General features: G+C 55.2%; 1 protein-coding gene across 1 annotated transcript; it reads left to right on the top strand.

Annotated features, from left to right (window-relative positions):
- Positions 1–7574: 7574 nt before the first annotated feature.
- RPS7 (ribosomal protein S7) lies at positions 7575–12304 on the top strand. The gene is made up of 7 exons (XM_059132779.1): positions 7575–7728; positions 7936–8021; positions 8408–8479; positions 8578–8721; positions 8903–8967; positions 11486–11636; positions 12196–12304. The coding sequence occupies exons 2-7, from the start codon at positions 7947–7949 to the stop codon at positions 12271–12273; spliced, it is 585 nt and encodes a 194-aa protein (XP_058988762.1). The 5' UTR covers positions 7575–7728; positions 7936–7946; the 3' UTR covers positions 12274–12304.
- Positions 12305–15227: the final 2923 nt, after the last annotated feature.

The raw sequence follows: 15227 nt of genomic DNA, 5'->3' as shown, positions 1-15227 counted from the left end.
CCGCAGGGCGGACTCGGACCGGGAGACTGCGGGCAGCGCGCGGGAGACGGCCTTGAAGGGCGGAGAGTTCGCCCACGGGCGTTGGGCGGAGCGCGGGAAGAAGGGGCAGCAGAGGGCGGTCAGGTGTGTGTCCGAACTCACAGCGCGGCCGCGCACACAGCTCCGCCTTCCTCACGGAGATTGAGCGGGTTGCGGTCCCTTCCTCGCTGCTGCTAGTACCGCACTCCCGCCCCGCCCCGCACAGAGCCGTCCTGCGGCGCCTGGCCGGCCCACTCGGAAGAGCGTGGCTTCTGGATCTCTGGGTTCTCTGTTGGCTGTAGAGCTTACTAAAAAAACAAATAACCTTAAAGTATAATTTAGAAATTGTCCCTAAAAATCGTTAATGGTTGATCATGATCTTCTCGTGTGGCTGTGAAGCCCGGAGACGGCCCTGCTCTCAGGGTGACAGCAGCCCCTCTTTTTACTGCAGTTCCTTCTGTCTTCACTCGAGGCCATGGAGCACCGGTGGCCTCTGGGTGAGCTCAGGCTACACTTAGGACAGTTTATTTCTAGACGTGCTTTCCTCAGAGACATCACAAGCTCATCCTGTCTGGGTGGCAACAGGTTGGGTTAGGGACGCAGACGGCACTGGAAGACCTGGTTCCAGGTGAGGAGGCTGACTGGGGCAGTGGGAGGAGAGCAAAAGTCTTCTGAGCTGGCATAGTCCGCCTGCTCTGAAATGTTGACAGAAGTACAGGTCATGACACAGCTGTGCCCATCGTGTTGCCCCGGGGAAGAGGAGGCTGAACCCTGTCGATGTGCTGCCCCTCCCACTGCCTTGATCCTGGGCTCAGATGCACCTGGGACTTTCTTCTCCATGTAAACTGGCTGGCTGTGGTCCTTTATCACAGAGCGCGCATCATCCTGCTAAAGTTGCAGGTTATATCTGAATATGCTACGAAAATTGCCCATGTGGCTTTCTATAATTCCAAAACTGTTTCTTCTGCTGTTTCATTAACCAATTGCTCATCTGAAAATCTTTCCGATTTTTTTTTTTTAAGATTTTTTTTATTTATTTATTTGACAGAGAGAAATCACAAGTAGGCAGAGAGGCAGGCAGAGAGAGAGAGAGGAGGAAGCAGGCTCCCTGCTGAGCAGAGAGCCCGATGCGGGACTCGATCCCAGGACCCTGAGATCATGACCTGAGCCGAAGGCAGCGGCTTAACCACTGAGCCACCCAGGCGCCCGAAAATCTTTCCGATCTTAAACTCTGGCTCCAAGTGGATGTGATTTACCCATCCTGGGCAAACGCTGGCCCATTCTCAAGACGGCACTGAGCACCGGCCCAGAAGTCAGTGAGACTGGACAGCATTCCAGATGAGAGAACTAGGTTTCACTGACACAATTATGCATAATTATTAGCAGTATGATACTAACTCAATAAAGCAAGTCCCCACGTGGAGATAGGACATCCTTTGTATAAATGAAAACGTATACTCCGTGAGTTACACATGCGTGCAGGAAGCCGTAATCTAAAGGTAGACAGGCGTGTCCTCCACATCAGACATTACCAGCATTTGCAAAACGTAAATCACTGCTACTTTTCTCACGTTGGGGGCAGGGGATATGGTTTGTTTGGTTTTTTTTAAAGATTTTATTTATTTATTTGACAGAGAGAGACAGAGATCACAAGTAGCAGAGAGGCAGGGAGAAGCAGGCTTCCTGCTGAGCAGAGAGCCCGATGTGGGGCTCGATCCCAGGATCCTGGGATCATGACCAGAGCCAAAGGCAGACGCTTAACGGATTGAGCCACCCAGGCGCCCCGGATATGGTTATTTTTAATAAAGCATATTACTTATATTAACTTGAGGTGCATTTACTGTTTTAATGAATAATTTAAAAATTTTCTCCATTTTATGTTCCACGTGGTAAATATCACTAGTCATAACCTACAAAAAAAATTCTCCAAGGTCTTTGATAACTTTTAGAAGTTCAAGAGTCCTGAGGCCAACATCCTTGGAACTGCTGACCTAGAAAATAATTATAGATCAACATAGGAACACATGAAAAATAATATATTCAAACTCTGTGCTTGTAATTCCTATTTATACTTTGCATGCAAATTGTATTTTTTAATAAAAATTTCTACCAGTCTATAACATGCTTCTGTAAAACACATTAGGATTTCCCAAAATGTGCAGTTTGGGATAGGTAAGTGTATGAAGCCATCCGTTGCTTTGGAAGAAACACTTTTGTTCATTAGCTACCTGCAGTGTGCAGACGCTGTGGAATCACTTTTTACCGTCAGAGCAGATGCTCGGGCAGCCAGCTCAATGTCCCAGGCACTATACCAAGTACTACTCTATGCGCACAGCCACATACGTCGACCCTCACAGAGCGGTACTAACGTCATCTTGTATTCCGATGAGAAAGCTGAGGTTTTGAGTGATCAAGTACCTTGCCCACAGCCGTGCAGACAGGCAGGGCTGCGGCCAGTACTCAGGCCCCAGCCCAGCACCCATCCTGGTAAACCTGTCATGGCTCTCACAGTGTGGCCCTCAGACCAGCCACGAAACCATCACCTAGAGCTTGGCAGCAATGGGAATTCTGGGTCCTGCCCCACAGCAGCAGGGTTGGAACTCCACCAGCTCTGTGGCAGAGTAGGGGAAGTGAGCAGGGAGCTCAGCAGTGTGTGTTTTGGCAGCCCCCCGCCCCCGGGGTTGAGGACACCGTTCCCCTCGTAGCCAGCCGCACTGCTTCATTTCTGGCACGCTGTTTGCTTCCCACCCCAGTCCTGGCAGACCTTAGGTTTATTTGACAGAGAAGGCAGGCTCAAGGAGCTTTTGATGACTTGCCCAAAGTCGCCAACTTAATTCTGGTACTGGAACTTGGTCCGCAATCTTCTCGCTGTTAACTTGAAGCTGTGACCAGCATCAGTGAGGAATCCGGGGGCCGTAAGGTGAGAGCAGAAGCCAGCGAGCTCATTTTGCTGCCTTTCATCAAGGAAGAGAGGTGGAGCCCCAGAGCCAGGGTTCTCTCCATGGGCCTGGCCACTCTGACAGCAGCCCACCAGACTCCATCCCCTCTGAGCCACCCATGGGGCACAAGGATCACCTGCTGCATTCAGGATCTTACAGCTCACGCCCTGAGGTCCTGGGGTTAAGACAGTCACCCCCTAGAAGTCAGGCTCATCCAGAATCTGGATGAGGTGTGGTTTGCCACTAGGGTCAGTTCCTCATCTCAGTACTCCCAGAGAACTCGCAGTGACCCAGTTGGCTCCCGCAGGCATGCACTCCCCGACAAGGGCACGGCTCAGGGGCTCTGGTCTTGCGGCACGGCTGGGTGCAGCTCTAGGTGCCGAGTCCTCTTGCATTTGGATCATTTGTTGAAGCCAGCAGGGGCAGCTCAGTGACTGTGAAGACAGAGAAGTCGTACTGGAACTTGCCTTACTTCACTGTGTCATTTCCTGTGATCACTTGTGTTCTAACTTAGTGAAATGGCCCTGACGGATTTTGGGGGCACCTGGCTGGCTCCGTGGGAGGAGCGTGTGACTCTTGATCTCAGGGTTGTGAGTTCCAGCCCCATGTGGGGTGTAGAGATGACAGAAATAACAATGAAGAGCAGATTTTAGTTTGTACATTAAATATTTTACTGAATTTCAACGATGCTTTGAAGATTGAAATTTACTCTTTTTAGGGATGCCTGGGTGGCTTAGTCGTTAAACATCTGCCTTCGGCTCAGGTCACGATTCCAGGGTCCTGGGATGGAGCCCCGCATCGGACTCCCTGCTGGGCGGGAAGCCTGCTTCTTCCTCTCCCACTTCCCGTTTGTGTTCTCTTTCTCGCTGTTGATAAAATCTTTTTAAAAAAAGCAAAAACTAAACCAACAACTTTCTAAGGTTTAACAAATTATTCTTTTAGATGTTAATGATTGATTTTAGAAGAGTGAGTTAGGAAGATAATGATGACCACGGTGTGGTGGTAAGTGCAAATACCATTGACCGGAGAAGGACGCGAACTGTAAGCCCCTCAGCATCACACATGTGGGGGACGCCCCTGCCCCCTGCTCGCCCCTAACACAGGCACCCAGGTTCCTACTGGTTGTGGGTGGTTCCCAGTCTCAGTCTGAACAGTTGCAGGAAATGCCCCCATGGGGCCCCAGGAACATGGTTACTGGGCAGAGGGCATTTCAACTGCAGTCTGTTCCAGAGACAAGGACTCCTGGTATCTCCCTAAAGATGACCTGTTACCAAGAACAATACCAGCAAAGTGTGGTAGCGGAGGACCAGCAGGTCTACAGGGCTGTCAGTCACCTTCCTCAACCTCCGCAGGCCCTTGGTAATGGGGGTGTAGTTACTGGTGTGCTAGCCCCGCGGAAGGGTTGTGGGACTTGTGGAGTGCACAGGATGAGCACACTGGAGTGCGTGAATCCTGTCCCCCAGACCCCTCCCGTTCTCCCCCAGCCCTGACCTGTGCAGCTCACACACACGGGACAGCAAATTCCAGCTGTACAGTTTACTACCTGGATACATTCGGTGAGTTGCCTCAAGTCTGTTCTCTCATCTGAAAACTGGAGATAATGACGCCATGTGTGTGTGTGTGGGGGGGGGGGGGGACTGTGAACACTGCATGCAGTTTCTAATCTGGTCTGATACACTAGCGTGTTCCCAATGTCACGTTCCTTCTTTCATCCTGTATGTTTCATGAAGGCTCATGAGAGTGATGTTGCTTTTGATGAAATATGTTGAAGATGAATAGAGTATCAGTTTATGATAAAAATCAAGTGAACTTCTCTGTATCTTAAATATTCGTATTTGAACGATTACCTCTCATCCACCTGATAGGTCACCCATGTCTACAGATCAGACACTGCTACATGGGAAGAGTGATTGAGACCTTCCAGAAGCCAGTGACCTTGCTTCATTCTATGCGTGGGTTTTCACACTCGTCGCAGGCTTCCGACTTCACTTCCTTCCCATGCTCCCTACCTGCCACCGGGTAATGATTTTGAAAACCCTGGCAGTAAGTGGTGGGGAGAAATGAAATCTTTTGCTAAATTCAATCCATTAATTCTTGATCGGTCAGACAGGTCCATAAATTTGTTTTACTTGCAAGGACTCTGCGGTAACTCTTGTCACTTTATCAGTAATACGGGGAGCAGCCGTGTGGAAAGGAGCAGCTTTGCAGTCTGGGTGCGCTCCTCTGTCTGACCTCTAAGCTTTCTGCCTCAGGTGCTGACATTACACATCCCCTACCCCAGGGGTCCCTTTAAATGGGGACTTTACGCAACGGAGAGCTAAGATACAAAAAGGGGAACATATCTTTGGTGTTTAACTGCACCCTCACCCCTGCAATATTCTGTCCTGGACCAGAACCACCCGGGCAGAGTCTATTGGTTCCTCTAGGACGAAACTGTAGATTCTCTAATTCATTTCCTTCATGCTGAAAGGGATCTTTCTTGGTTTCCCGTTACTACTGCAATTCCTCTTGACATCTGGCCCCTTGTTACTCACTGTGGTCCCTGATCAGTCTCAAGGGCATAATCTGGGGGCAAGTTACAACTGTAAAATATGGAGCCCCAGCCCAGAACTTCTGAATCAGAACCTGTATCTTCCAATGATTACCAGGTGATTCCTCTGCATGTTAAAATGGGAGAAACACTGATTTTTAAAAAATATTTTGTGTTTTAGTGACAAATGAATGCATAGTTGGGGAATTCAGGACATGACATGTTTGATTTCAAGTAAGCATTTTCTTTAAATAGCTGAAGATTTATGTAATTGTGATGTAAAACACGAGACTCATTGCAATTACATTGTGTTATAATTTACACATATTGGTGTCTTTTATGAAACAATTCTAGCAGGATTCAGACAATCTGAAAATAATGTAAACCTATGGGAAAATTTCTACTTGAAATGCTGGATAGGATTTAAAGGTATAATATATAACACATTTCCCAGGTATTTAAAAATTTGATTTTATATACTCTGATCATACTTTCTAACATCCCTAATTGGCTTTAAGAAGTTTCAACTGGATTAGCATTAAATACTTACGTTTACCCAAAGTCTTCTGAGAAATCGAAGTTCCAGTTCTACATTTATGACTTTCTTTCATGACCTTATTTATTTATTTTTTATTTTTTTTTTAAAGATTTTATTTATTTATTTGACAGAGAGAGAAATTACAAGTACACTGAGAGGCAGGCAGAGAGAGAGAGAGAAGGAAGCAGGCTCCCTGCTGAGCAGAGAGCCCGATGCGGGACTCGATCCCAGGACCCTGAGATCATGACCCGAGCCGAAGGCAGCGGCCCAACCCACTGAGCCACCCAGGCGCCCCATGACCTTATTTATTTGACAGAGAGAGATCACACGTAGGCAGAGAGGCAGGCAGAGAAGGGGGGGAAGCAGACTCCCCGCTTAGCAGAGAGCCCGATGCGGGGCTTGATCCCAGGACCTTAAGATCATGACCTGAGCCGAAGGCAGAGGTTCAACCCACTGAGCCACCCAGGCGCCCCAACATTTAGGACGTTTTTGAGATTTGAGGGAGCGAGAACATACACATGCAAGTGTTGGGGGGAGGGACAGAGGGAGGAGAGAGGGTTGTGTAAGATGTAAAATCGCTGTTCTGGGACATGTGTTGTTTTATTCCCCTCGTGGAAAGCACGATAAGGTCATAGATACACAAGGAAGGCTAGTAATCAGTCACAGGAACTTTTTAAATTTTTGTTTTATTTATTCGACAGACAGAGATCACAAGCAGGCAGAGAGAGAGGGGGAAGCAGACTCCCTGCTGAGCAGAGAGCCCGACGCGGGGCTCGATCCCAGGACCCCGAGATCATGACCCGAGCCGAAGGCAGCGGCTTCAGCCGCGGAGCCCCCGGCGCCCCGGTCATAGGACTTCAGCGCACTTACTGAAGATCATCACACTCGGTACCCTGGCGCCCAGACTCCGCTCTCTGATCCCGTTTCTCCGGTCAGAGGAGCCGGGGCTCTGTGGAGCAGCGGGCGACCCCGGTCTGAGCACGGTCCGAGCTGGGCTGGGTCGCGGTGCGCTCGGAAGGCCAGGTGTTCGGCGGTGAAGAAGCTCGTGTCAGGGCTCGTGTGCACGGCACTAGCCGGCCGGGGAGAAGCCCGCGTGCTCCCAGGGACCGACGCGCGACCCGGCTGACCGCTCCCTGGCGCCGCAGTGTCCGGAGAACCGGCCGGCCGGATCTCCCCGACGCGGTGGGGCGTCCGCAGAGAAGCTCCGCGGACGCCGGGGAGTGGGCGCGCCGGTCCCGGAGGAGCCCGCGGGGCGGCCGGCCTGTAGCCCGGACACCGTCGGGCGTGAAGGCCGAGGCTCTCCGGGGCGCAACCGGACTCCGCTGTCGGGTTCCTTCGGCGGCTTCGGCGGGGAGACGGGTCCTCGCCTTAACTGAGTGTTTCTACACGTCGTCTTCGGGACGGAGTTGCTCGCGCGGCCCCGGCCCCGCTCAGACGCCGCCCCCGCCCGACGCCGGCCCGGAGCTGGCGCCGCTGCCGGGCCACGCCCGCCGAGCGCCGCCGACCGGACACGCGGCGGGCGGAGGAGCGAGACCGACGCACCGGCCCCCGGAGCGTCTTCCTGGGACGGTCTAGGCTGCGACCGCTTTTCACTCGTCCTTCCGGTTTCTCTCGCACTGTTCCCGCCTCTTCCGCTTCGCCGCCGGGATTTGAGGAGCTCTCGCGAGACTCAGGCCTCTTCCTAGGCCGGCGTTCTCGGCAAGGTAGGTTGGCGGCCCCCGCGCTCTTGGAGTTTTCGTCCCAGTGAGGAGAACGCGTGGCGGAGCTCGGCCTCCATGGCTGGGTCCTGCTCCCCCGGCGGGGATGCGGCCGATGACCCGGGCCGGGTCCGCCGATGGCTGGTGCGGGGTGGCGCGGGGCCGGGCGCAGGGCGGGCGGGGGCGCCTCAGCGGGGCGCGCTGTGCTCGCAGGGGCAGCCGCCATGTTCAGCTCCAGCGCGAAGATCGTGAAGCCCAACGGCGAGAAGCCGGACGAGTTCGAGTCCGGCATCTCCCAGGTGAGCGCGCGGGCGGCGTGCGGGCGGCCTGGCCCGTCCCCGGCCGCGGCTCCAGTGCCCCGGCGGCGTGGCCCGTCCCCGGCCGCCAGCGCGGGACGCCGGGGAGTGGGCGTGCCGGTCCCGGAGGAGCCCGCGGGGGCGGGGGGCGTGCGCGGCTGTCCCGGTGTCCCCGCGTCCCCGGCGTCCGAGCGCGTTCCCGCGTCCTCGCGTCCCGCGTCCCCGCCGTTGAGCGCGTCCCCGTGTTCCCGGCGTCCGAGCGCGTTCCCGTGTCCTCGTGTCCCCGCCGTCCGAGCGCGTCCCCGTGTCCTCGCGTCCCCGCCGGTCGAGCGCGTCCCCGCGTCCCCGCGACCCGGCGTCCGAGCGCGCTGAGCCCCGCGGCCCCGCAGGCGCTGCTGGAGCTGGAGATGAACTCCGACCTGAAGGCGCAGCTGCGGGAGCTCAACATCACGGCCGCCAAGGTGAGGCGCGGGAGCTGCTGGCGCGGGGCCGCGCGGGGCTGTGGGGGGCGGGGCCGCCGCGGGGCCCCCGGCCGGGAGTGACGCGCTGTGCCCCGCAGGAGATCGAGGTCGGCGGCGGCCGGAAGGCGATCATCATCTTCGTCCCCGTCCCGCAGCTGAAGTCGTTCCAGAAGATCCAGGTGCGGCTGGTGCGCGAGCTGGAGAAGAAGTTCAGCGGGAAGCACGTGGTCTTCATCGCGCAGGTGTCGCGTCGCGGGCGGGCCCCGGGGGGGCGGGCGGGGGTCCCCGCGGTGCGGGCCGCTGGGCCTGGCCGCCGACGGCCGTCCTCCCGCGAGCGCGTCTTCGGCCGCGACCGGACGCCGCGGGCAGGCCTGGGCTGTGCGCACTAAAGGCCTTCTCTCCGCGGACCCGGCGGCCGAGCAGAGGAGGATCCTGCCCAAGCCCACCCGGAAGAGCCGCACCAAGAACAAGCAGAAGCGCCCCAGGAGGTGAGGGTTTCCTGGCGTCCAGCCGTGCCGCCGCCCGGGGCCCGCGGGTCATCTCCGCTCGCCGCTCCGGGTGCTGAGCTCAGGCCCCGCGCGGGGCCCCGGTCCGGCCGTCGGGCTCCGTGCCGACCGTGCGGCGACCGTGCGGCAACGGTCCGTTCGGGACTCCTGGCCGGCGCGGGTTTCTGCGGGGACAGCGTCGTCCGGAGACCGCCTCCGTGGGCGTGCTGACCGAGGAGCGGCTCTCTGTAGTTCCGCGTGTGTTACACTCGCAGGGCGAGAATCCGGTGCAGGAGCAGGCAGGGCAGACACGGACCTGCTGTCTCCCGACACGCCTGTTCGGTGTGGCCGGGGCTGCGGGGGCTGCGGACCCTGCGGGCGCTTGCTGCGGCGCGAGGCCCTGAGCGCTTGGGCGTCTGGCAGCTGCGCTGGGAGGCCCGTTTGCTTGGCGTCTGCCCTGAGTTAAGGCTGAGGAATGAGGCGGGTGTTCCAGGCTGAAGGGCTCCTGTGACTGAGGACATCGCGTCCTTGAAGCTCCACTGGCTGACGGGTGACTTGCCATAAACTCAGGTGCCCAGCGTCGTCGGCTTCCTGAGCTGGGCCTTGCGGCGTTTCACAGCCGGGTCTCGGATGCCTGCGGGGGGCTGCCCTGTGGGCCAGCCTGGGAGGACGTGGGCCTGCGTCTGCTGCCGGCTGGGCAGCCTCCGCGCGTCTGCAGCTGCTGTGCCGTCTCCCAGAAGGAAGGGAAGGGCCGTAGGGCCTGCGGAGGTGCGGTTTCAGCCACTGCCGGTGCTGCTGGGATTTCTGACGCCCCGTCTGGCTTGCAAACCCCGGGAGGTCGTGATGGGGCTCCTGCGGGCAGATGTCCCGGTGGGGAGGGTGCTGGGGAGCCGGGAAGGACGGGAGCCCAAGCTCCGGACCTTGAGTCGTCCGGTGCAGGACTTGAACCTGCTTTGTGGGCAGTTGGAGTCCATGAGAATCGGGGGACCTTTTTCTGGGTAGTTGGTGAGGAGACCATGGAGAACGTCTGGTCTGTCAGAGGCCGAATTCCTGCTTCGAGTCTGAACACGAACCCTTGCTTTGGCTCCAGCGGAGCAGCCCACCCACAGCCCCCCGTCCCTCCCATCCCAAACATGTGTGTTCCGCAGGGGCTCAGGGGACGGCTTGCCTGGCTTCCTGGTGGCCTCTGCACATCGGGGCCTTGTGTGCAGGCTCTGGGCGGCAGGCACAGCGGTTCGGCCGCTTCTCCCGCCTGCCGACCTCTTCTCCGTCCTCAGTGCTCCACGTCTCCTGCGTGGACAGGTCCTGATGGACTGGTTTGGTTTCTCGTCTCAGCAGGGTTTCCCCCCCTTTCCGCTGCGGCCTTCAGCTCTGCGGCCGGGGATGCCCAGTTGCGTGGCCTTGACCTCCCCCTCGTTAAAGCTGATGTTGGAATCTGAGGAGATGCTCAGGCTGGCTTGGATGGCCTGTGGATTTGTTTTAAAGGAGACAGTTGGCAAATTTCGCATTTGTGTGCCTTCCTAGTAATTCACGGTGGCAGTGATCATTCGGGCCCTCTGTCATCTGCTTTCTGGAAGGTGATGGAGGCTTTGGGAAGTGGATTTCCCGTGGGCTTGGGAGCAGTAAGACCTTTGCAGGTGTTTGAGAGCCCCCAGAAACTGGGAGCTGCCGGATCTGAACTGCAAGCGCGTGGGGTGCAGCGTCCATCTGCTGAGCGTGAGGCGTTCTGGATGAGTTCTCACGGCAGGGTAGGTCCGGAAGCACTGGAAAGAACCATCTCTTCACGCTCTCATTCTTGGCGTCTTGCTGGACACGGCAGATCCCCCCAGTGCTTGGAATTGGTCGAATCTTGCTGTTGCCATGCAGCCAGATGGGTTTTGAACTCGAAGTGCCACCAGGAGAGGAGTGAGGTCACTGCGGCAGTTTATGTGATGGGGTGAAGACGGGGTTCCAGGTGGGGCCGCCATCACAGCGGGTGACGGAGCAGTGCGTCCCTTGGCCTAGAGAACGAGGAGGAGCCTTGGAGCTGTATTGGAGGCCATGGAGACCTCTAGAAGGGTCTTGCCTAGTAATGTGGGGCGATCGTAGGTTTTCTACATGAACTTGGCAGCCTTGGAGGGGGTGGTTTTGGACATGAGCAAGACGTAAAGAAGCTTCTGCAGCATTTTAGTTGAGAAATCGTGAGTGGAGAGAAACCCAAAGAGCGCCTGAAAGGGGAAGCCCTCGTGAGCCTCCGTTCCCTGGAGACGGTCACCTGGGACTTGGTGTGTGCGAGTCTGTACGGTTTTGTGGTTAACAGATCCCCGCGCTTCCGGAACAAGTCAGTAGGGGTGGGGTGTGTTACCCCGTCTGGTGTGGCAGCGGCTCTCGTGTGATCCGTTAAGTGTACGCGTCCTGTTTGAAAACTGGTGTCAGTTTGGTTTCAGAAACCTGGGGTTTGCTGTTGACGTGTGGGCTTTGGAGGGGCTCCCCAGAGGGCAGGCCCCCGCAGCGTCTTACTTTTGTCCCCGCGTACTTTCAGCCGCACTCTGACAGCTGTGCATGACGCGATCCTGGAGGACTTGGTGTTCCCAAGCGAGATTGTGGGCAAGAGAATCCGTGTGAAACTGGACGGCAGCCGGCTCATCAAGGTCCATTTGGATAAAGCGCAGCAGAACAACGTGGAGCACAAGGTCAGCGGCGGCATTGCCAGAGGCTGTGCGGGGTCGGGGGAAGCAGCGGGACCGACTCCTTGTGCCACCAGGTCCAGGAGGAGTGACCCAGCCCGCTCCCATCCGAACCTCTGCCTGCTTCCCTGCAGATTGTACGACGGGTTTTATAGTGGGGGTGGTTTTGAAAATCGGAATTCTCTGCCTTTTAAATTAATAGGAAAATTAGAAGTAAAGGAATTTCTTTTAGTAAGTGGTTACATCCTTTGGGGGTGGGATCTTGGTAGTGTTAGAATCTGAGAGGACTGTCCCCTCACGTCATTCCTGGTGAAGTGTTGCTAATGTGGACAACCCCTGGGCCCCTCACGACTCTTGTCTGCGTGGCCCAGAGGAGCGCCGCGCTCCGGCTCCGGGATGTGACTAGAACCCTGTCCCTTAGCGCAGGGGGTGAGCCCGTCCCCAGCACCAGTCCCTGGTTGCTGCGGGGAGAAACCACACAGGGTACAGCCTCACAAAACCGTCAGGCTTCCAGCGGAATGTGTATGTTTAAAAGTTTTGTGATGAATTTTTTCTTTCCTTGTAGGTTGAAACTTTTTCTGGTGTCTATAAGAAGCTCACAGGCAAGGATGTTAACTTTGAGTTCCCCGAGTTTCAGTTGTGAGCAAAAATGATTAAATAAAACTTTGACAGTATTCGGTTTGAGGCGTGATTTTCAAGAGTTGAGCGATGTCGTCGTATAGCCAGCAGCTCCCTGCGTAGGCTGGAAGATTTTGAACAGAGAGGGTGCCTGTGGGATGTGCCAGGCAGTCTGATGCATGGGAGAGATAGACTTGGATCCAGGGTTGTTGTACTGGGCACAGTCCTAGGACACTGGCCCAGGTGGCTGAGTATTGGCACTTGGGCAAGTTCAACCGAAGGATCACACAGGTATCAGAGGCGTGAACGATCCGATAACGTAGCCAGCCTCCTAGTCCCTGTGCCGCGCTCTAGGAGAATCGGATGCTGGGTCTCCTGGGAAACGTGCCTACCTAGAAGTCCGGGGTTCAGAAGCACCTGAAATCGGGCCAGGAACGGTTCCTTGGAAGCGGCGTGATAGAGCAAAATGGGGGAAAGTGGTGTTCTCACTGACTTTTTTATTGTGGCAAAAGACATACAGAACTTACCATTTTATCCTTTCTTGAGTGTCTGGTTGAGTGGCGGTGAGTGCTTACGTGGCTGTGACACAGACCTGCAGACTGCCAGGTGGTGTTGGACGGTGTTGGACCGAGGCTTCCTGACGGCAGCCTCTTCCCCTCTTTCAGATTCCCTGAGTTCACACTTTCACTGCCGGTTTCGCGGATGCACGAGACCCGTCGGGTGTAGGTGGGAAGAGACCTTGGGGTCTCCGTGTGGCTGCACGGCTCTGAGCGGAAGCAGAGCCGGTGCTGCGCTTGCGTCTGTCCTAAAGGGTCCTCTGAGAAGACTGTCCACGTACGCGACTCCGACGGACGTCTGATGTGCTGTGTTCCCCTCCCCCAGCTCGAGCTGGTGCCGATCCTCAGTCTTGCGGACTCTGCTCCCATGCCCGCCCTTTGTTGGAGATCCTTGAAGCAAGTTCTAGACGTTTTATTACTTAGGAATCTTTTAGTGGTGACAGTTACTAAAATTCAGTGTCAAATGAAGAACCACATTTTTTAAAGTTTTCTGTGTTCAGTTTGCGTGCATATAGTACGTTACTCATTCTTGATGTAGGTTCAGTGATTGATTAGCTGTGTGCGGCGCTGTCCCAGCACATGCTCTCAATACCCATCTCCCGGTTACTCCCTCCCCTCCGTCACCCTCCGTCTGTCTCCCGGAGTCGGAGCCTCTCATGGTTTGTCTCTGGTTTCTCCCCATCCAGTGTCCCTCCCTCCCCCGTGGTCCTCTGTGCTGTTCTGCTCACACCCGAGCGAGACCGTAGGGAAATTGTCTTTGACTGACTGACTTCACGGCATCATCCCCTCCAGTTCCATCCGCGTCCGGGCAGATGGCGGGCGTTCTCCTTCCTGACGGGTCCGTGATGCTCCGTTGTGCAGATGGGCCACGTCTTACCGATGCGTCTGATGAAGGGCAGCTCGGCTCCCTCCAGTTTGACTGGTGGACGTGGCTGCTGCGAGCATTGGGGAGCATGTGCCCCTTTTCACTACATTACCTGTGGGGTAAATACCCAGTGCATTTGTAGGGTTGTAGGGTAGCCCTGCTTTTAACTCCTTAGGAACCTCCGTACTGTTCCCGGAGTGGCTGCACCGGCTTGCATTCCCACCAGCAGCATAAGAGGGTTCCTGTGTCTTCACATCGTTGCCAGCACTTATTTCCGGTCTTTTTAAATTTTTGCCATTCTGACTGGTGTGACGTCGTATCACTGTAGTTCCGATTTTTATTTCCCTGATGCGGAGTGATGTTGAACGTTTTTTCATCTGTGTGTTTGCCATTTGTGTGCTTTTGAAGTGTCTTCATGTCTTTTGCCCATCAAAGAACGAATTTTTCAAGTTGCTAAATCACGACATTAAACCAAGCTTAAAAAAAAATTAGCTTAATCATAAAGCTTTCCCTAGAATTAATATTTATTTGTGTCCATCTAAAACTTTGGTTTTTATGACCACATGTATGCTTTTTTGGGACTCGTGTGCTTTCTATGATATGTTAATGACCACACGATACTGGAGATGACCTCAAAACTTGACTCTGGGGTGTACAACGAAATAGTTGGAGCACTAAGGTGCTAAACGTTGTCACTACAATTCTCCTCGGTAAACTTGCTGTTGAAAGAAGTAACGCAGTAGACTTGAACAACACGGGCCAGGGCTCCGGACTCCAGTGTCGTTGAAATCCCCTCCGTCCAGGACTCCACTCTTCCCTTGCTGTTGACTGGAAGCCTCAGGGAAACGGGTAGCACCTTGGGGCTGGCTTGGCTCTGGGGCATGTGCTTGGATCTCAGGGTTGGAAGTCCGAGCTTTGTGCTGAGCGTAAACCACTTAAAAATCATCTCTAAAAAGAAAGAAAACCCATTTACAGTGTCCCACTGTATTCATCAGAAACAAAATCCACATAGAAGTAGACCCTCCAAGGGCCAGCTGCATAGGCTCTTCTTGAAGGGCTCGGTCTTAAAGTGCAAGGGTCGGGATGTATCATCACAGGAGGTGACTTAGATCTTTTTCCCTCCTACTTGCGTATCCGGTCCCGTCTTTCCTCCCCGACTGACAAAGGTGCACGAAGCTGCAAAGCTCCTTAAGTAGTGGAACATTTTTGAGCTTTTTTGAGGTGCTGAGATGCCTAATTTTAGATCTCTACTATTGATACTTGATATTTATGAACATGTGTGACCATACAGTGAAAGCACAGGTTGCGGCAGCAGGGACCCTCGGGTTCCCAGAGATGGTTCTGGCTGCAGAGATCCCGGTTACTGTTTGAGACGCTGCTGATGCCCGCGGCTCTGGGTGAGGCTAAGACGCTCAGTCTGAAGCCTCTTCGGCCGTACATTTTCACTCCGAAGGCTACACAGACACAGTCCAGTCTGTGCTCGGGAGGAATATCTTTGAGGCTTCAGTTCCATTTAGCACCTTCCCGGCTGCGGCTGAAGCCGTCTCCGCGCCGCAC

Source organism: Mustela lutreola, chromosome 9, assembly GCF_030435805.1.
Source record: "Mustela lutreola isolate mMusLut2 chromosome 9, mMusLut2.pri, whole genome shotgun sequence".
Classification (NCBI taxonomy): domain Eukaryota; kingdom Metazoa; phylum Chordata; class Mammalia; order Carnivora; family Mustelidae; genus Mustela; species Mustela lutreola.
This window is presented reverse-complemented; position numbering and strand designations above follow the sequence as displayed.